At 46.4% G+C, this 21,860-nt stretch overlaps 1 protein-coding gene across 1 annotated transcript in view; it reads left to right on the forward strand.

The window, feature by feature from the left end:
• Window positions 1–21,860, forward strand: part of CFAP61 (cilia and flagella associated protein 61) — a 242,434-nt gene that overhangs the window by 176,113 nt on the left and 44,461 nt on the right. The window contains exons 21-24 of the mRNA XM_057703248.1: window positions 3,981–4,273; window positions 8,835–9,162; window positions 10,364–10,455; window positions 17,040–17,245. Coding sequence (XP_057559231.1) covers window positions 3,981–4,273; window positions 8,835–9,162; window positions 10,364–10,455; window positions 17,040–17,245 — 919 coding nt within the window. The remainder of the gene's footprint in view (window positions 1–3,980; window positions 4,274–8,834; window positions 9,163–10,363; window positions 10,456–17,039; window positions 17,246–21,860) is intronic.

Consider the following 21,860-nt stretch of genomic DNA (forward strand, 5'->3'; position numbering starts at 1 on the left):
TCTTCCATATATGCATAGAAACTTCCAAAGAATATATGTGAAATCCCAACTAGGTAAAGGAAGCCGCTGCAATATATCACCTCCTTTTAAATATTTGCAAAGTGTCCATGAGTTACAGAGCACCTAAGTGGTGGAAATGCATGAGCTGAATGAATCTTTAATGAACTGGGGTTGTCTGACCTCTTAAGCCCGCTGTAGACGACAGATGCCATGGGTCCCACATACCCGGGGGCTGCCCACCCCCTCCCCCAACCACGCCAGCCGTCAGGATGTTCTGTGCCAGCGGGACCCCAGCCACCCGCCTTGTCCACTGGGGCTGGGACACACTGTCAGACCCAGTGTCACCCTGTTCGCCGTTGTTATTCACGGCCCAGTTCCCCCATCCTGCCCCCACCCCACAACCACTTTCTTTCACCTACTTTTAAACTCTTCCTTGCCCACCTCTTACAGGCTCGCCTCCCTGTAAAATATCCTTGGTCCCTGGATTTAAACGGCAACCAATGTGGCAAGAGTATCATTTTATACTGTTGTGTTGGAGGCACACACGGTTTTGCTTACATATAGGATCGTGTAGGATTTCGTGGGCTAGAAGGGAAACCTAATAGCCATTTCTAACATGTTTCTGTCTTACACATCTCAGGTATACAACCCATCTTGTGGCTGGGTTGGTCTTGTAATGCCAGCGTAATAGTGAACACCAGGTAGAAATATGTAGCAGGAAAACCTGACCAGGGTGAGGATGTTCTGCAGTAACTATCGACAGGGCCCAAAAGGAAAGCCCACTTAGCCAGCTGATGAAACTCGAACACTTGGGCAGGGTGGGCGGGGTGAGCCTGAGGTCCTCCCCCAGGTAAGCCTGGGTGTGTAGATGGTGCAGATGCAAGGAAGGCAGGGCAGAGACGGCCTCGGGCCTGCCTGGGGGCTAGACCCTCTTCTGGGGCCCAGGCACAACCACAGCCACAGCCCAGCCCCAGGGGGGCTTCAGGAGCCCTGGTTCCACCCCATCCACGCAAGTAAAATTATTCTGATAAGTAAAAGTAATCATATTTTTATACCTAGATGGATTTGTCCTGAAATGAACACATTAATAATCAAAATCTTTGTTTGCTAGTTTTTTTCCTGGGGACTCCCCAAAATAGAAGACTTTGCTTCTCCGATGAATTATCTACAAGCTTATATTTTGACTGTTAGCTTATAAAGAATTACATATGGGCATTTTTGTGAAGCCAATGTTATTGGTAGCAGTTCTAAATGTTATTGTTACTATAAAAATAATATTAAGTAATTGTGTGTGTACTAAAGTGCCTGGCTTTGAGCCTGGTACGTAAGAGTCATGAGATAAGCAGGAATTGAATCTAAACATTCTTTACAAAGAAAAAGTGGGAAATGATGTAGAAAGAGCCCATAATTGCTCAAAGATAATGGAAAGAATAACCCCCCCAACCCCCCCCCCCCCCCCCCCCCCGCAAGTGGAAACACGTACAAGGTAAGGGATTGAACTGGCAAAGAGTAACAGGCTGATTTTGTAACATCGGGTCTTGTTATGTTTGTGGAGGGATGTGATTTGACCTGTGGCATGTTCTTATTTAGGTAGTAAAAACTTATAATGAGATTTTACTGTTTTGTGAGTGATGAGACAATGTAAGTAAATAATCATATAAAACATGTTTAGATGAAAAATTTTAGATGGCATCACACAGGCATTGACTTACTATGTGCCCACTATGGCTGTGATTTTGGACTGTTGGGCAAAATCCACATGTACACATCCCCACTGTGGGCAGAGTGTGCTTCACCCCCTTGGGCGTGGGTGTGGCCATGTGACTTGCTTTGGTCAATGGAACACTAGTGAATGTCTTGCAAGGAGAGGCTTGGAAAGTATCTGAGCAGCAGTGCTTGCCCTCCTGTGCTCCTACACGGCTCCCGAAAGAGAATATTCCTCAGGTCGCTGTTGGTCCAAAGGGGATGAGAGAGATGAGGTGCAGACCTGACCCCAACCACAGCCTGGAGCCACATCAGCCGACCTCAGCCAACCCACAGCTGTGTGAGCCAGCCAGCCTGCAACAGGCTTATTGTTGTTTGGCATTGAGTTTGGGGTAGTTTGTAGCCCATTTTCGTGACAATTAGCTGATGGTTATCGTAACTGAAGTCTCATATTTGGGGGAGGTGTTTCAAATTAAACTAAAAGATAAACAAAACTATTCAGAAGTTAGCATATCTGTAAATGAACATCTAATTTAAATATTAGAGGTTTCATGAAATGTTTTACCTTTTGAGGTCCTCATCGTCTCCAGCTGCCTACAATCTGTGGGCAGCCCTGGCTAAATATACAGCTCTCCAACCCCCAGCAGCACCGCATTTCTGGGGCTTCCATGACCCTGTCATGTAAAAGCCCATCTCACAGAATAGTTACTAAATGCCACCATGAAGGAGAGACTGGAAAAATATTAAACCTGATTCCCATGGGGCCTAAACACAAATCTGTTTCACTGAAAATGAATACATTGTTTTTGTATGCATATTTTAAAGGGGCAGAAGACCTCAAACCTCTGAGAGTTTGAGGTTCAAGTTTGGGCTCTCTTGGCAGGCTGGTTCTTTGTTGCGTCAGACGGCCAGAATTCATGTTTGCAGCAGGTGGGAGCCTCGATGATTTAAGCAAAGTGTTGGCTCTTTCAGCCAAGGAAAATGCAGCTCACCCAGGCATGTTGCACTAGCGTGTCTGAACAGGGAGGTAATCACAGCCCCCAAATCTGAGCGTCCTAGGGAAGGCGGGAAGGAAGGACCCTGCCCCTGGCTTCCTTGCCCCCTTGGCATTCCACGTTTGAGCAACAGGAAGTAGGGGAGAACTTTCCAGAAGCTCTGACCCTCAGGAAAGCCATCTGAAAGCAATTCCAGTTCCTTTTTCTTCTAAGCAAGTAAGACAAGCCATTATACCTCCTTTCAATTTTGGATCGAAACAGATTTTTGCATAATTTATTCCACCAAATTGAGTAAATACGCTTGCCATTTATTTTGTCTTATAAAATTCCTTTCATATCATTTCATAAACAGGAGGAAAAAGAGAGAGAGATTTACGAATCTATCATTTTGTGGTAAAATTGGTACAGCTTGCCTGAAATGTGAGTCTACAGCAATTTCTTTGTGAAGTGGTAATAATGCCATTCATTCAAAAACAGCATATAAATAGCATATAATACATTTCACTCGTGTAATAGGATCATTGGTCTTAAAACTTATATCTTTAGTAGAAGAGCATATGGAATTACTTCTGTAATAATTTTAAGAAACATAAATAAATCATATAGACTGTTACCATCAAAATGCTCTTAAGGGAAATTTCTCAAGATTATTTTGTGATTTTATTTTTCCTCACCAAAAGAACATGCATTAGTCTCTTTTGCTAGATCTTGACACATTAAACCCTAAAAATCAGGATTTGAATCTTTATAAAATTATCTGTTGCAAAGCAGAATGCTCTAGTCTTTAGTTCTCAAAGAGGGAAAAATTTCCTTGAAATCAACACGATTCAACAATTAGATATTAAAATATCCGTACCATCGTGTACATGACTATTTTTTTTAACCATTGTACTTTTCATCACTCAGGAAGAACTCATATTTATTGCAAACTTTAGCCATTTTTCCCCTTCATAAGTATAGCAAATGGGGAACAAAAACAAGATAAAAGGTTTTATTCTCAACAGTTTCATTTAGAATAATTTCAACTTTCAAATTATAGGAACATAAATGAATGTCTTACTTCTGTGTTAAAAGTACTTGACTACTTTGTGGGATGTTGTGTGCCCATTCTTCACTAAATTATCTTGGTCGCAGTTGCTAGGTAACACCGCTGGCTTCCCGCAGCTGAAAAGAAATGAGAGGGTTGGAGGAAGCAATTCGGCATTATTAGCATTTGACTAATAAGGTTGTTGAGGCTTTTTAAAAAAAACTATGTATCTTAGCATTTGCCCCCTTTTTTAGGAAATGTCATCGTCTATGGGAACACAATTGACACGTACACCACAGTGGAGACGCTCTTGAACTTGGGTGTGAGGGGCTCCTACATCCACATGGTGCAGCTCCCACCCACCTCCATCCTCACCTGCATCAACAACTACACGGTGGAGGGAGCCGTGGAGGATGCGCTACGAGCTGCAGGGGTGACCATCTACCGGGACGCAGTCCTGGCCCAGTGGAACGACGGCCTGAACCCAGACCCCATCCACAGCGCCAGCTTCACCACGCCCACCAAGCCCTTCCAGCTCCCCTGCTCTGTAAGTGGGTCCCTGGAACCTCACTCACCACCTCGGGAGAGCCGCCACCTTTGGGGGACTTGGGGTCTGAAAGGTGGTGGCTGGTGAATTTATAGTCACAGGGGTTTTTTCCCCTAAATGTTCAGATTTTCTATTGTTGAGGAATGAGCCACCCAAACTGAGTGGTCTAAACCAACGGCAGTCATTCCTTATTCCCTCTCATGGTGCTGGGCTTGGACCAGGCTCAGCGGGCAGTTCTCCCTGGAAGTCTCTCCTGGGGCTGACGTCAGACTGGGGGTGGGGCTGGAATTGTCTAGAAGGTGTGTTCCACCCTGTCTGCCTCAGGTGAGATTTTCACCAGAACACTTACAAGTGGTCCCTTCATGGGGCTGAGCTTCCCCTCTGCATGGTGGCTGGGTTCCAACAGCAAAGGGACAGAGTAGGTGAGAGAGACAGCAACAGAGAGATGGAGAGAGAGAGAGACAAAGGGATGGAGATAGAGAAAGACAGAGAGACAGAGAGACCAGAACACTTACAAGTGGCCCCTGCATGGGACTGAGCTTCCCCTCTGCGTGGTTGCTGGGTTCCAAAAGCAATGGGACAGAGACAGAGTCAGAGAGACACAGAGAGACAGAGACAGACAGAGAGAGACAGGGTATCTCCTTCGTGACTTAGCCTCAGAAGTCAAGCCGCATTCCTTCCATCACATTCTGTGCCCTAGAAGCAGGTCACTAAGGCAGCCCATGCTCCACGGGAGGGGAACTGGACCTGCCTCTTCCTGGGTGGAGTGTCAGGATTTGAGGACTGCCAGCCCCACCGAGAGCTCCCCATGTCCCGTGCTCACAGTGCGTCCTGTCCTCTCCTCACCACAGCTCTGTCAAGGGAAGCATCCCCACTTTACACACTGTGACTCCACGGCAGCTGAGAACCCAGGCCAGTGGGGCCTCAAAGTCCAAGCTGTGTCGACCTCCTTAGGTTCTGGAAACAGCAATAGTGGGTCTTCCCTCATGATACATGGAGAGAGTGCTTTGCTTTGGGGCGGGTAACAGCTCAGCTCATGCCCTGTGCAGGAGATGAGCAGAAGCCAGGAGAGAAGAAGAGGTGAAAGGGGCCAGTCGATGTGATGGAGAAGCAGGAGACCCCTCAGAGAGGGGGGGCCGCAGTCAATGTGAGTGCTGGAGCCATGGGGGTCAAGGCATGTGTCAGCGGTTGGGAAAAAGGATGCCCGCAGCATCTCGTGGGCAAGCCGGCGGGGGGATGCCCACGGGGCTCACAGCAGTCCCTCAGCTGGCAGTAGGCGCTGGGCGGCCTGAGTCAGGCTTCTCGGCCAAGTGCCCCTGGGGAAGATGCCAGCCACCTTCACCCCCCAGAGTCTGAACAGGAGTTCAAGGCAGACCACCTGCACGGAGGGGGTTTCCCTGCCACCTCTCACTTCATCCTGATAATCTAAGGGGTTTTGCATTCTGCTCTTCAGTACATTCATTTATTCCTTCATTCCACAAATATTTACTGGACACCTACTAGGTCTCAGGCTCTGTCCTAAGTATGAGGGATATAGCAGAGAAAAAGACAGAGAACGTTCACTTTATTTTAATATAAAGGTGACACCATCTACACATGTATGTCACAATACCTATTTAAGATAGGGAAAATCAACAGCTTTTCACCAAAAGTTTCCCCCCAAAATGATGCTCCTGAAAGATGTATGCCCAGTTTATCCTGGGGAACTCTGGGATTGAACACATACCCTGCTTAGGGCACATGGGTGCAAGAGAACCTCCCCAAACATCTGACTGAATACAGGTTCTGTAGCAGCCCCCACTGGCCTTCACTCTCCTATTCAGGTCAGAATTGGAATCATGGCAAAGACTCTCAATTGCCTTGATCCAACACACCTTCCTGCCCAAGCTTCACCCTCAAGCGATGAGCGGGACCTTGGCCTGCTGTCCTCAGGTCCCGTCTCCCGCTTCCCCCTCTCTGCTCTGCACCAGAAGGAGCAGCCTCTGCAGTGGACCCTCCCAGCGCCAGTTTCCCCAGGACTCTCATCTGTGTTTGGGCAACAGTAGGTACCGGCAGCAGATTAGGAACTGGAAGAAGGGAACAGTCAGGGTATTTATCCCTCCAATAGATTTGGATGGCATCTCTGCCAGGACATTAGGAGACTTCTGATGGGGATGGATATATTCACGCTCTCCACTGTGGTCGTGTGGCCATGGTGTCATGGAGTGGATTATGTCCCCCCAGAGAGATACGGTCCCAAGCCCCAGTCCCGGTGAATGTGACCTTATCTGGAAATAGGACCTTTGCAGTTGTAGTCAAGTACAGAGAAGGTCAACCTGAACTGGAGTGGGTCCTAAGTCTATTGATTGGTGCCCGTATGGGCAGAGAGGACAGAGGAGGCCCACAAGGAAGAAGGCCACGTGCTGACGGAGGCAGGGATGGAGTGGCAGCCTCAGGTCCTGGAGCAGCCACCGGAAGCTGAGGAGAAGTGAGGACCTGTCTGAAGTTCTCTGTCTAGCTAGACATTCGTCAATTTCATTGATTTTTTTTTCCCCCAAAGACCTGGCTTTTGAGTTTGTTAATTGTCTCTGTGGTCTGTCAGTTTTCTCTCTCATTGATTTCCGCTCTTAACAATTATTTTCTTTTTTCTGCTTGCTTTGGATTTACTTTGCCTTTCTTTTTCGAGTTCCTTAAGGTAGAACCTTAGGTCATTATTTATAGAAGCATTTAAAGCAGATATTTCTACTTCGTATTTTCATCCAACATGTGCTCTTCAGTTGGCATTGCAGGAGCACGTGGGTTGTGATTGAGAGGTCCGAGAGGTCTGTAATTCAGAACACGTGCTCCCACGCACAGTGCTGGATCCACTGATCCGGCGTTCAGTCTGTTCCACAAACCCCTATGTCCCAAGTGTAACCATATAAAATAATGCAATGAGGTGCTGGTAGTCTTTAAAACTCAGGAAAACAAGGGCTAATATATGTAATGTGCCCCTTAATAAAAAGTGGGTTTAATTAGGAGAAAAATTGGGTAGGTAGACGAACTTTGCAGGGATGCTGAAGGGGGCTTCTGAGCATTAATGGTCCTGTTTTTCATGCATAATCTCAATTCAAGATCAATGTCTCTCCATATTTTTCTATGAGTGGGAAGTCCGTTTGTATATAGATGGGAAAGGAGTAAATGAAAAATAAAAGAGTAGAGAGACAGAAAAATTCAGAGTCAAGGACTCAGAGAAATACATTTTCCTGTGGTCACTGAGTAAGGTTATAAAACAGAAATTTAAAGAGGTTCGGGGAAAAAAAAGCTGCCCAGATGGGAGTAATTGGGATAAGATTAGACATCTGAGTAAACAGAGACAGGGAAAAGGCCCTTCTGGTTCCCTGAGGAAGAAGGAAGGATGTCACAGGGATGGTGGATCTGAGTCCAGCGCTGTCCACAGAACTTTCTGCGCTGGTGGAAATTGTCTGTATTTGCGGCATCCAATATGGCAGCTGCTGTAGCTTGGGGGCATCTGAAATAGGCCGCCACAACTGAGGGTCTGGATTTTAACTTTTGCTTAATAGTAATTAATTTAGATTTAACTGTTTATAGTCACCTGTGACTAGTGGCTACCGCAGGCTCCTTCCTCATTCACGTGCCATTCCTGGGTGTGGGGAAGGGGATGGAAGGGGTTACCTCTGGCCCAGGACAGCTGATTTCTGTACATAAAAGGGCAAGTGAGGTGGGTAAAGCTGGCGTGTGAAGGAAGCAGGGACTGTGGTGTCCACCAGTAGGATGAGGACCCAGGTCATATGCTCATTTCTTAGCATGCTTTTAATAAGGTGGCAAACTATGTTTAGTTAAAGATAAAAAGCTACTTCAACAACAGCTGAAGACTTAAAAGCAACTAACTCGGACTGCTTTAATGACTTCACATCCGTAGGGACGATGATCTCCAGATGTGTACGAGAAAGCATTAGAATTCGGGCAGAGAATGGAGGGGGCACGCAGGTACCCTGTAAATATTCACCGAATCAGCGTCTGCCATCCCAGGGCAGGAAGCAACGAGACAGGAGCCCAGACCTGGTGGGTTCCGAGGCAGATGGGGCTCTCCTCCTCTTTGGGGCATGCTGCAGGGACAGGCTTTCTGGGTTTAAAGGACCAGGAAGGGGACAGCCTGAAGACTCAAGACTGGACAGGGTGACCCCAAGAAGGAACCTGGAGAGACCTACGTGTCAGACACAAGAGAGGACAATGGAAGGAGACTGAGAAGGAGCGACTCGAAAATGTCCGAGAATGAGGGGAAAGTGGCGTCTGTGAGTGTCAACCTCCTTACAGGGAAGAATGTGCGCTTTTGGGAGATATTCCACCATGTGGCACCCTCACCACTGAATGTCTAGATTGAGCAATTAAAAAAAAAAGAGTGACATTGAGTGACCTTAATTTGTTCTTCATACCAAAGAGACACGTACCATTATGACATACTTTTAGTGGATTTAGGTTTTCTTGTACACCCCAAATAATAAAATGGAGACCCTTCACCCTCTTGGGAAGGTACAGTGAAGAGTGATAACTAGAAATAATGTGATCGTTCACTTTGTAGATGTTCTTCAGCTTCTGTGAGAAGAACGTGGATTACGAAACATTCAAAGCCTTCAATGACGCGTGCCTTGTCTACGACGGCCGACTCGTGATCGACACCAACTTCCACACCAACGACATAGCCATCAGAGCTGCCGGATCCCTCACCAAGTTCTCCAACAGGTATTACTCGAACGAGTGGACTCACAGAAACTTCAATTCCAAAGAAATTGGCTTCCAGCTGGCGGCAGCAATGCTCAACCTCTTTGACCCGACCCTCGAGCCTGTGACTGAGCCGCCTGCTGACCTTGACCGACTCATCCCCATGTACAAGGGAGCCAAGATCAAAGGTGTGTAGTGGGCCACCTGCATCCCTCTGCTGGAGCCAGTGATTGGATCTGGGCCAGCCAGCCATCTGCTTCCTGTAGGCTTGGTGAGGAGGGTACTCTGTCCCTCAGTGGGTTTGCACAGAGACATGGGAGGGCTCTCTCTCATGTTTATTTATTATGGACCTGATTTTATCACATCAGAACTGTGATGCTCACTTTACATACGAGGAAACTGAGACCCAGGGATGATCAATAACTTGCCCAGAGCCCCCTCATATCTTCCCAAACTTTCATTCTCAATATTAGTTGAGAGATAAGGAGACCTTCCAAGCCTCCCAGGCTTTGGTCTGCCATCTGGATGATAAGCTAGACCGTTAGCTGCTATAAAACGGTCCACTTTTATCCCCTCGGCTTTATTGACCCCTAAGGAGATCATCATATAAGTGACACAGAACTCCTTATATTTGGGAGATGGGAGTTACCTTTGAAAATAATGTCTTTGTTGTGGACCTTCTACCAGAAAAATGCACATATTTACAAAATTGTGTGTTTACTTTGAAAGTTGATGGACCAACCCGCCTAGTCATCCATGGACCCCTAAGGGGTCCGTGAACCCTAATCCAGTAAACAGAACATCAGGCTAAAGAGACAAAAGCCCTACATTGCAGAGTGAGATCTCCTTCTCACTCTGGATGAGCCCTTAAGAAATGTGGTAGCCATGGGAAAGGAAGACAGGGCATGGGCGTCAGGGGCTGATCAGAGCTTAGGCTTCTGGGGCAAGCTAGAAATAGTAACAGTTTCATGATATGAGTTTTCTGAAGCATTGAACAAGAACTGTGTTGATTTTCCTTATAACATTTACTTTCTTAGTATTTTGGTTACACAGTAGAGGAGGACAGAGTGGGAACACCAGGGCAACATTTGCAGACCCAAGTTTTGGTTGGCTTTGGAGGCAGAGATGAGAGTGCCACGAGTTATGGGAAATCAGGACGCGTGGGACCAACTTGACACACCTTGGAGCATTGGTGGCTGTATTATGGGTTATAACCGCACACTCACATTGATTTTATTCAATAGAATCAATCCCAGGGTGTTCCTTGCTAGTAGAGGTACTTTAGTGGGAAAGTCTGAGTAGCATACACCATGTGGCACAGATGTAAGCCCTGTTACCCAGCTGTTACCCGACTGAATTAAAATGTGGAAAACTTGCCATTTCCACCAGGAGGCATCCTCCCCGGGGCGTACCACTATCTGCATATCTCCAAGCCTGCCATTCCATCTCCCTTGGAGGTACAAATGGCCCAGTCTGATTTTGTAAGTACTATTCCTGAATTTCATTTTACTTTCAAATATAACACTTTGTTTACGGGTGGGGGGGTGAAATTCTTAACTCGCCATCTTCAGTGTAACGTATTGGTTTTTGCCTTAGAAAGCCACGTGGCAGCCAACCCCCAACACAGCCCCCACTGATTCCTGCCCTTGGTACTCATGTCCTCGTATGGTCCCCGCCCACACTGGCTAGGGCTGACCTATGTGACCAGCAGGATACTGAGGAAACGACCGTGTGTGACTTCCAAGGCCAGGTCCTGGAAGATACTACGGCTTCCAACCTGCACCCTCCTGGGTCGCTACTGCCATATTGTAAGGTCACCCGAGCGGCCCTGCAGAGGGGTCCACGTGGGGAGGAGCTGAGGATTCCTGTGCCGGCCATCAGCAGTTTGCCAGTCGTGTGATGGAGCCACGTTGGGAGTGGTCCTCCAGCTTTAGTCCCGCCTTCGGATGGGGCAGCCCTGGCTGACATCTCAACTAAAACATACAGGAGACCTTGAGCCAGAATCCCCCAGTTAAGCTATGCCCAATTTCTGACTCCCAAAGACTGAGGTTATAAAAGTTTATTGTCATTTTAAGCCACTCGTGTTTTTTGTATAGATCTTATTTTTCAGAGCAGTTTTAGGTTCACAGCACAAGTGAGAGGAAGGTATAGAGATGTCGCATATGCCCCCGCCCCCATTCATGCACAGCCTCCCCCATTATCAACATCCCCACCAGAGTGGGACATCTTTTGACAATTGATGAGCCGACACTGATGCATCATTATTGCCTGAAGCCCATGGTTTATATTAGGCTTCATTCTTGGTGTTGTACAGTTTGGACAAATGTGATGACACGTAGCCACCATTATGGTATCATACAGAGTAGTGTCACTGCTCTAAAAATCCCCTCTGCCCCCCTAGTCACCCCTCCCTCTCTCCCCTGCAACTCATGGAACCACTGATCTTTTTACTGTCTCCATACTTTTGCCTTTCCCAGAATATCATAGACTTGGAATCACACAGTATGTGACCTTTTTGGATTGGCTTCTTTCACTTAATAATTTGCATTTACGCTTCCTCCATGTCTTTTCATGGCTTGATAGCCCATTTCTTTTCAGCCCTGAATAATAGTCCACTGTCTGGGTGCACCACAGTTTATTTATCCATCCACTAAGTTTTGAGGTAGCCTGTGATGCATCTGTAGGTAATGAAATTAACCACCTCTGTGGCAATAGCAGGTAAATTGCTTAGGGCCTGGGGTGCCTGTCCAGACCCCCCTGTTCTCCTGCCCTCCCTGGATTACACAGGAAGGGCCAGCGAGGTGAAGCAGAAGCTGCATGATGTGCTTGGAGGTTGGGGGGTGGGAGGGGGGTGTTCCCTGGGTTCAAGGTAACTAGAAAGGACACAGGCTGGTTGGTCAGCTGGTGAGCTCCTCAGGTAAGATTATCGGACAGCTGGTCTCCACTGCTGCTTGCTGTCAACTGGGGGTTTCCTTTCTGGTGTGTCGTGTTTTCCTCAGTGAGGCAGACACTGGAGGTTGCCTGCTTCCACTCCCATTTTCCTATCGTGAATTTTTTTGAGGGTTAACGATCTGACTAAATTAGATTGATTAAATTAATTAATTAAATAAGCACATTTCCCAGTTTTCCTTGAGGATGAGGTCAGGCGTGTGGCAGGTCCTGGCCAATGAGACATGATAGAAGCTGCTGGAAAATTCCATAAGGGGGAGCAGACTCCAGATGTCCCAGGCTCCTGACCCCTCACCCTCTCTCTTTGGGAAGTCAGAATCCCAGCTCTTCCATCGACTTCCCATGGACTTTGGACAAGTTATCAACTCCTCTGCGCTTCTGGGGCTACTAGGGATCACATATAAAGTAACACTGCCTTCAAGGAATAAAACAGGTGAACCATCAGTGGTGGATGTTGTTAGTCATAGTTCCAGATAAATTATGAAACCTGGTTCTTCCAAGGAAAGGATAGGTGCTATGTGTTTAAAACTTATTTCCCCTGGGCCTTTCCCAGATACTTTCAGGCGTGTCCAGTATCCGTGGTCTGATGCAAAATGTTCTTACAAGTAAAGAAAGGATTGTAGCGGATGGTGCACCAGTCTCTACTGCTGTGTAACAAAACTTAGGGATGTGAAGTAGCTACTGGAGTCCACTCACAGGTCCTGTGGGAAGGAATTTGGACAGAACACAGTGGGAATGATTTGTCTCTGCTCCACAATGTCTGGATCGCAGCTGGAAAGACTAGCAGCCCAATGGTTGGGTCCTCTGGAAGCCGTGTACTTGTAACCAAAGGCTTGTCACTCACCTGGGCTGGGATGCTCACTCATAGGGCATGCTGGCCGGAGCGTCCCCCCTGGGCTGTCCATGTCACCTGGGCTTCCTCACAGCATGGTGGCCTCCGAGTGGTGAGACTGCCTGCGTGACAGCTCAGGACTCTGTGTGCCAGTGTCCTCGCCAGCAAGCTGAAGGTGGCACTGCCTCTCATGACCCACCCTTTAACGTCACACAGCGTCGCTTCCTCCACACCCTCTGTCGGGGAACAGTCACAGCCCAGCGGGATTCAAAGAGAGAGGACAGAGAGTTCATCTCTCAATGGGAAGACTGCCAAGGTCAAGCGTAGAAGAGTGTGTGGGATGGGGATATCATGTGACAATCTTTGGAAAATATAGTCTGCTGCCGATGAGGTAAACGTGACGGAGCCCAGGTGATGTGTTCCGAGGCTGAACACTGGTCATTGCAGATAAATACCTGAACCGAATGGGTTCAGAAGCTACAAAATACTGGACTTGGTTTCACACAGAGCCAGATTCTTCAAGAACAGTGTGTAATTTCTGACATGCAGTGTCACTTATTTATGAACCACAAGTTCTCTCTCGGAGTCAAGTCAGAGGAGGAGCCAAAGGCAGTTTTAGATAATGAGAGTTTTAATAAGGATGGAACTTGAATAGCTTCTTGGCTGGTGCTGTGACAGTATTTGAGCAGGAACCCTGACTGTAATTAACCGTTTTGCCAGGTGGACCTCCTTTTTAATGAGTACAGAAGATCTAAACAGATCTTTTCCCCCATTTTATTCACCAAGAAAAAAAAAATGTCGGATGGTCCCATGGCAATCTTTTGGGGTTGGAATTAATTTGATTAAGTAAAATCATTGCCAAAATGGTCAGGCAGTTGCCTAAATATGGCCAGGGGATCAAGAATGGAGCCCACGGAGCAGTATTTCACTAGAGAAACTAAATTACTGTTCTCTCAACAGACATAGTACAGACAAATCTCACCAGACTTTTGTAGTACTCACTCACTCACTCATTGGGATGTTTCAGTAAGAAGACACTTTAGTAATTCACAAGGTAACCCAACAAAAGGAAGACAGGGGACCCCAAGTTGTCTACGCAATAAACTGATCCACAGATTCCAGTCCACATGCTTTGTTGGCTTGTACTCCACAGAATAAAGGAATTCGTCACAACAAACTCTGCCTTGGATACCATTACGTTAAAAATTGTGTGTTCATCATGGGGGCTGGGAACCTGGTTTCTTGCACGCCGAGTCTGATTACCCCTGGGTCTTCCACTTGGCATGAATTCCAGGGCCGTATTCTAATCTTTGTCAAAATCATAAAGGCGCTCAAAAGGATAATTATATTCAGGAAAAAAGGAAGAGCAAAAAAAAAAAAAAAAAAAAAACACACATAAGAACCAGTTATCTGTCCAAATTTTAAACTCAAGACCCAAATATCCTAACAATTTATTCATATATTTAAAGGAAGAAACTAGCCACATCCTGCAGAACTGGAAAATGTGTGACAGCATCATTACCCTAGGATCCCTCACCACGTGCCGGGCTGGAAGCTGCCTTAAGTCCTTGTTTACTAAAGCGGTTTTCTGGGAGGACAAGCAGAAGGCATCCTGGACCTCACTGGATTTTCCCACCTGTCAGCAACTGTGACTAGGAATGACCTAAGAAATTTAGAGAGGTGTGCCCCGCCCCACAGGGGTAACTTGTGTCTGAGAAACCCATCTGTAGGCGACTCGTCTTTCATGTCAGTGCAAACTTATTGCGATGCCCCATGCCCAGGACGGCCCCCTGGTTATGTGATCGCAGTGCCAGATCTCATTAACAATGGTCATGGTGACTTCCAGAGTTAAGATGAGCTGTCTTTGCACCACTGGGCATTTCTTTCCTCCGTGTGGCTGCCTTCTGTGCTCTTTACGGACTAAAACACACAGAGGCAACCCAAAGATTGTAATTCAACCTTGAAATTAAAAATAAGACACCCCCCACCCCCACCCCCCACCAAATAAACAGACCCATGACGACAAATCATTGGAAACAGTGCTGACAACACAGCCATTGTGGAACAGGGTGACCTCAGAGGGCCTGTGATGCTGAGACCCTCAGCCAGCAACCTGCCAGGGCCCCACGGAAACTTGTCAAGACACCACCCATCGTCTCACCATGGCCCCCACATTGAGGTGTTCAGTGCCCACCAGGTCAGCCCCCAAATACAAGTGCTTGTGAGCAGAGAGGGGGATATTCAGTGAAACTCTTCGCAAAGTCAAAAATATCGTCAGCCACATGGGTAGATCTCAAGATGTACCCCTCTGATGCCTGAGTTCTCTTCCTTAATCACTCAGCATAAAGAAATTTCAAAGAGGAAGAGGAGGGTCCACGACCTTGTGGAATCTGCTGTCCACTGAGCCCAGGGGTAACCTGGTGCTAAAACTATGCCAGAGCTGTGGCCGGCGCCCCCCTCTCCCAGGCCCCCAGCTGTCCTGCCAGCAAGGCCAGGGAGCTGCCCCTCCCCCAGGCACTCACTCAGCTTTAGCAAGGCACCCTTGACTGTGAAGGGGGCTCCCCAGGGTCATCTTTACTTGGTGGCTCCTCATAGCAAAGCTACTTCTGAATTAAATACACACAGAGCTATGAGAATGACGAGTGCGCCTGTTGCGAGCATCTCTAAGAATAAGCACAAGACTTTAAAGACCATTTGAGTTTAGCACCCGCGGCCTTAGTCTTAGCCCGCCATTAACATCTTGTTAAAATGTTGGCACAAAAAGAAATAAATGGTACCATGTGTGTTTATGAAAACAGAATGACTCTGTGCAAATTATAAAACATTATAAATTTTTATACTATGCTTCTGTAGCATAAAATGTACTGCAAACATATTGCCCTGTTATGAAATATAGTTCACCAATACTGTCTGTTGGATGCATTGCATCCCACTGTTGGGATGTGCCAGTGTTTTGTTAGATAATACCTTACTGAGTGTTTTTTTAAACACTTTGTTATGGAGGTAGATTTCCTCTCTGTATCCATTCATCTCTGTGATGGTGGACCTTGTGCACCTCCCTTGGGGCGCCATCCCCCACCCCTTTCCTAAGCTGTGTTTGTTCTGTCCCCCAATCTCACACACATCCTTGGGGCTGGCCCAGGACTTATCTGACATCCCTTCTGTGTGTCTCACCTTGTGCCATTAAAATTGGCTGTTTCCTCCTCAGGGCTTAGTCACGTGATGCCCCAACATCCACCAGTTGCTTCAATTTACTTAAAAATCCAGTTAATCCATGTGTCCTTGTTTAGACAAAGTCCCCAGGGGATATCTGGGACTCAGTAAATGTTTGGGATCAGTGCAGTTCAACTTGCCCTGGATTTCTAAATGCCACATTCAAGTTCAGAGCAAAAGCTTAAATCTATATGCACTCGGGAAAGATTTACTGAGTGTTACTGTGTACTGAGTTCAGAGTCTAGGGGCAAAGTGAGGGTTCAGCCACCACCCGCCAAACCCAGGTTTGTCCACAGAGGTTCTGTTTGTTGCCCGAGTCGCTGGGAAGCGTGTCTCCCGCTGGTCGGTAGGTGACCATCAGGGGCTGAAATAGAGAAAGTGGTCATGACTGGGGTAGAGAGGCATGTTTACTTGTCATCTGGTTTCATATGGTGGTTTAGCCAGTTTCTAGGGGACATAAAGCCATGAATCTACACCTTTCACAATTTACAAACTAACAAGTAGCCCCTGGAACGTGTATGTATATTTCCTGTGAACCTGAACCTTCTTCCCAAGAACAGACCCTACCAAACAGTCGAACTTCCCCAAACCCAGCTGTCAGGGATTCACCTTTTCCTTGTTTTCTTTGTTCAAGTAAAATTTTTGAAACTGAAATTCCTTTTGACCACCTTTGAGTAGGAGGTTTTTCTCAAAATGGTGCTGTGAAAAAATTAAGAAAGTTAGCAGTCTTAGGACACCGCACAGGAGAGAATAGACCACGTTCCACTTACTCGCTGTGTGAGGTATTGAGTATCGGAGAATTGGCCGTAACCTAGCAACTAATTTAGAAACATGGAGCAATGTAATCACAGTGTAAAGTACCCTGAGGGACTTTCAGTCATCACATCCAAACACGTGGTTGCTGACACGCACTTCTCTTCAGTTGAGTTTGGTCAATATCTAATACTGTGGTTTGCAACAGGCAATTAGCTATAACCTGTCTGTTATATTTGAAAAATAAATTGCTATGATAAAGTTCCCAGAGTCCAGAAATGTTTCTAACGTTGTCTTTCTAACACCCTCCTCTGCCAGGGTTCCGATATAGTAACAGGTAATGTGAAGAACGGGACTTACTTCCGAATCCACATCAACAAGTACAGGATGGTGGAAACCATCACGTGTCTTTCCAAAGTGCCTTTCCCTGCCTCCAACTACATCCGCCTGTTTGGCCAGCACGAGCAAGTCCTCAACAACCTGTGTGCCCGGTACGAGGATGGGCTCGTCCCAGACCTCTACAGGTAAGCTGGGTGCTGCCCTTTCCCAGGGGGATTTGCAGACACAGGCGATGGACGTCTTGTAAATAAGGGAGAGGTTTTGTGATGCACCAGGAAGTAGATGGGAACCCGTGGGAGAAGCTAGAGCTTCTCAACAGTGAAGAGCATGAGACCACCAGCATTGGCCAGAGAGTGGAGAGGTGCACAGAGAAGAGCATGGGCTCTTGGTGTGTCCACACATGACCCCACAGCCCCACGCAGGCCTGGGTCCCAGACGCATCTGCACACAGCTTCACGCCACAGATGATATCCAAGTCTCTCTTGAGACACAGGCTGTTCAGAAACTGTCAGAAATGTAATAGGTCAATTTGGGGACAGGATGTGGAGGCACGTGGTCCTGGTGGGAATTCCACCACCACGGACAGGCTATCTGTGACCCCAGCCTCCTTCTCATGGCACGTGCTCAAGCAGAGGGGGTGATCGTTTGCCCAAGACATTGGGAAGGAATTCTGCTCTGGCAGGTTGGTTAGACTGGGTGCTCTAGATCCCAGTCTTTTCAAGTTCAAAGACACTCTCTTGTCTTACACCTCTAGGAAGGCTAGAACCTTAGAGTAGAAATCTACTTTTGGATGCGTCTGCTGCCTAGAAAGGTTAAGAGATTTTCCTTCTAGCCACAAAAGAAGATGGTAACAAGATGTAGGACGTAAGTCAGAGAATTCAGGGTCCTCAGTACCACGGGGGGTGCGGGGCAGACTGCCAGGACCAGAAGCAATCTCTCTTCCCTCTTAAAAATGTTTTTAAATGGTAGAATACATCATAGAAACAAAAAAATACATAAATAAAACATGTATGTACACTTAAAAGGATAACAGTGCTGGAAATCTATGTGGCTTACTTCTGACCACACCCTGTCCGTCTCCTTGGAGGTCACCGCTATTCTGCAGTTTGAGTTAATCATTCCCTTTCTTTCCTGTAAAGCAAGGATCAGCAAACTTTCCCTGTGAAGGTATGGATGGTAAATACTTTCAGCTTTGGGGGCCACATCACTCAGGTCTGCCCCTGTGCCATGAAAGCCACCATGGATGATCCGTAAGCAAACGTGGCTGTGTCCCAGTAAAACTTTGTACTGAAGCAGGCACTGGGCCAACCCATGTTTCAAAGGTGCACCACATATATATGGTTTCCTAAATCATGTACTGATTTGTTTTGCCTACTTTTGAATGGATTCTGTAGCCGTTGGAGAAAGTCAGGCCTCTGTTAGGGGCTCTGTTTGTGAGCCTGTCCATGGCCACACCTGTAGCTGGCGTTTGTGTGTTTTCCTTCCCTGCTGTATGATATTCCCTGTTGACTGATGTTCAGATTGCTCCAGCTTGGTGCCTTTGGCACCGTAGGCACGCCTCCTGTGTAGGAACTTCTCTCAGGTGTACTAGGTGATGCCCAAGCGTTCCCCAAGGTCGTGGTGTCTGTTACCCTCCCTCCAGCCAGCCCTGAGGGCTCTGCAGCCCTGAGGGCTCTGCAGCCCTGGTCGTCCTTGGCACTGTTCAAGTTGAACATCTGGCCATCCTGGTGGTGTGGAAAGGTGTGTGCCCAGGCTTTTCGCGTTCCCTTCCCTGATTTCTAAGGCAGGTTAGTGCCTTTTCATTTGTTTGTGGGCCACTCATTGTAGTTTCGGGGAAATGCCAGTCTGTGACGTTTGTCCATTTGGTGGAGGTGGGGGGTGTCTTCTCTTACTAACTCACAGGAATTGTTCATATATTCTGGATGCAAATGTGGTTGCATTTGCTTCTTTCCTATATCTTCTTCCATTTTTTAAATCTCTTTATTGGAATATAATTGCTTTACACTGTTGTTTTTCTTCCATTTTGAGGCTTGTCTTTTCACTTTCTTTATGGTGTGAATTAACAGACATTCTTCATTTTAACGTCATCTGTCTTCTTCCGGATGTCTTGAATATTTTTGTCCCTTGGCTCTTCCAATAGTTTCACAGTAAACTTGTGAAGCTCCATGAAAAACCCCACTGGGTTTGATAGGAAATGCATTAAGCCTTAGATCAATTAGCTAAGAGTTGACATCTTTGATATTAATTTTAGCATCATAATGTACTACTTAACCCTTGAACTATAGTGTCAATATAGCCGAAAGCCGAAAATCTGAGTATAACTTACCTCCTGCCTTCTGTGTCTGTGGTTCCACATCCTCGGATTCAACTAAGGGCCAATCAACCAAACATGGATCATGTAGTACTGTAGTATTTACTACTGAAAAAAATGTGTATATAAGTGGACCCATGCAGTTCAGACCACTATTGTTCAAGGGTCAACTCTGTAGATCTTGATTTCTGTGGGTCTCTTTCATATCTTTCAGTAACGGTTTGTCATTTTCTCCATCAATGGCTTGCTAAGTTTGTTATATTTTTATTGTCATTGTAAATATCATTTTCTCACTGATTGCTGTTACGAGGATGTCAGAAATTATCCGCACTTCAGTAGTATTAAAACTTCTATAAATTCTACAGCCAGAGTGTGGATAATTTTTGACTCACCCCCATTTGTAGTGTATAGAAATGCACTAACTTTTTGTATGATTTTGTATTCTGCAAATTTGCTAAATTCCCTCATCCATTCAAATAATTTATCTGTAGATTCTTTTAGATTTTCCACACAAAAAATTGTATCATCTGCAAATAGTGACAGTTTTCTTTATTTGTTCTTTATCAATCTTTGTTCTTTTTCTTCTCTTACTGCACTGGCTAAGATTTGTGGTAAAAGTTGGGATAGAAGTAGTGAGGGATGGCACCCTGGCCTCGTTCTTAATTTTAAAGGGAATGTGTTCAATATTAAGTGTGTGACATTTGCCATACCTATTTTTGTAGACACCCTTTTTTTAAAAAATAAATCTATTTATTTATTTTATTTATTTATTGGCTGTGTTGGGTCTTCCTTGCTGCATGTGGGCTTTCTCTAGTTGCTGAGAGTGGGGGCTACTCTTCATTGTGGTATGTGGGCTCCTCATTGTAGTGGCTTCTCTTGTTGTGGAGCACGGGCTCTAGGTGCGTGGGCTTCAATAGTTGCAGCACACAGGCTCAATAGTACACCCTTTATCAGGATAAGGAAGTTTCTTTTTATTGCTGGCTTGCTAAACATTTTTATCATGCACTGATTTTTTTTTTCCAGGAAGAGTACTTAACCTTTGAAACCTTTTACATAAAAGGATATTTTTTCTTTCTTTAAAAATTACCTAGTGTTTAGACTTCAAAACTTTAGCATCTGTGATAGGTGTGAAATGGTATCTCACTATTTTAATTTACCCTCCCTGCGTACTAATGACCTTGAACATAAATATATGTTTTGACTTGCCTTTAAAAATATATATGTATTCCTATATGTTTCCCATTATAAACTATATTTTAAGTATCAAATTCCTTAATCATAGGCTTTTCCTCCTCAGATCTTTGTAGACTTGACTCCAATATTTATTTAAAATAAAGAAAAATACTAGTATTTAGAAAATAAATTCATTTGCTCCTCAGCTTGTGGGTAGGATTTTATCATTGCTCTCAATCTTACCCAAAATATTTGCGTTAGAGGGGAATCAGTTATTCATCAGAGAACATTTTTATGGGCGCTTCTATTGAGTCTACTCTGACAAGAAGATGTTTTCACGTTTAACCAGCTTCAAAAGCCGTAGCCAGTCTGTTTTCCCTGAGAAGAAGAGATGTTGAGAGAGACAGACTTGGTGAGCTTGAGACCACTGGTCGGGGCACAGCTGTTAACTGAGGGCGGTAATAATTTTATAAGTGAATTTGATTTGCTAGGAGTGAGTATTTGGGATGGCAAAATGGGACAACGCTGGCTATTAGGACGTGCCAATTGACGTCTGTAAGAAAGAGGGCAGGGGGATGGTGGCTGATGGTCGAAGGGACCACTGATCATGTTCTAGTGTGGTACCCAGGGTGCTGCCGGGCCGTCAGTCCCTCCTGGACGCGTGTTAGCGCAGCACGAGCAGCTGCGGCCACGTTCATTTCAAGTGCCACGAAATGCTGCCAGGTCCCGGGCTGACTCTTGGCCCAGAGCTGCTCACCCTGTCTGCTGTCAGACCGACTGGCAAGGCTCTTTCCAAGCAGGCGGGGTGAATGGTTTAGCTGACTTTGGCCGAGATATGATTACCGATTATTTCCCTGACCTCGGCAGCACCAGCAACATCTCTTGTTCAAATCTGGGCACGTTTCCATCCCTTGCATCTGGGGGCACCTTCCTCTGGGCTGGGAGAGCTGACCATTAACCAGCCGCTCTGTCTTCTGCAAGACAGACATGACCTCAAGGTCAAGTTCCTCACTGGCTTCAAAGAAACCCTCCGGATCCTTTCTCTCCACTTCTTCAATCTATTCTCACCCCATCAAGGGGCAGGACAGAGGAGATGCTGGTGGCCCCAATGGGAATGGTGGCAGCCATGCAGGCAGATGCTGTAGCAGCCAAGGCCTCACCAGCGGTGGCCCTGGCTGCCTGTGCATGGGCTCGCTTGGAACCATTTGGGGACACGTGGTGGTGGCCGAGCAGTCTGCCACCGTGATACGCAGGCCGACAGCTGTCACAGGACAGCAGTGCAGCTGAGGGTCTGGAGCCCGGCTGGCTCGGATTCT

Source organism: Hippopotamus amphibius, chromosome 12, assembly GCF_030028045.1.
Source record: "Hippopotamus amphibius kiboko isolate mHipAmp2 chromosome 12, mHipAmp2.hap2, whole genome shotgun sequence".
NCBI lineage: Eukaryota > Metazoa > Chordata > Mammalia > Artiodactyla > Hippopotamidae > Hippopotamus > Hippopotamus amphibius.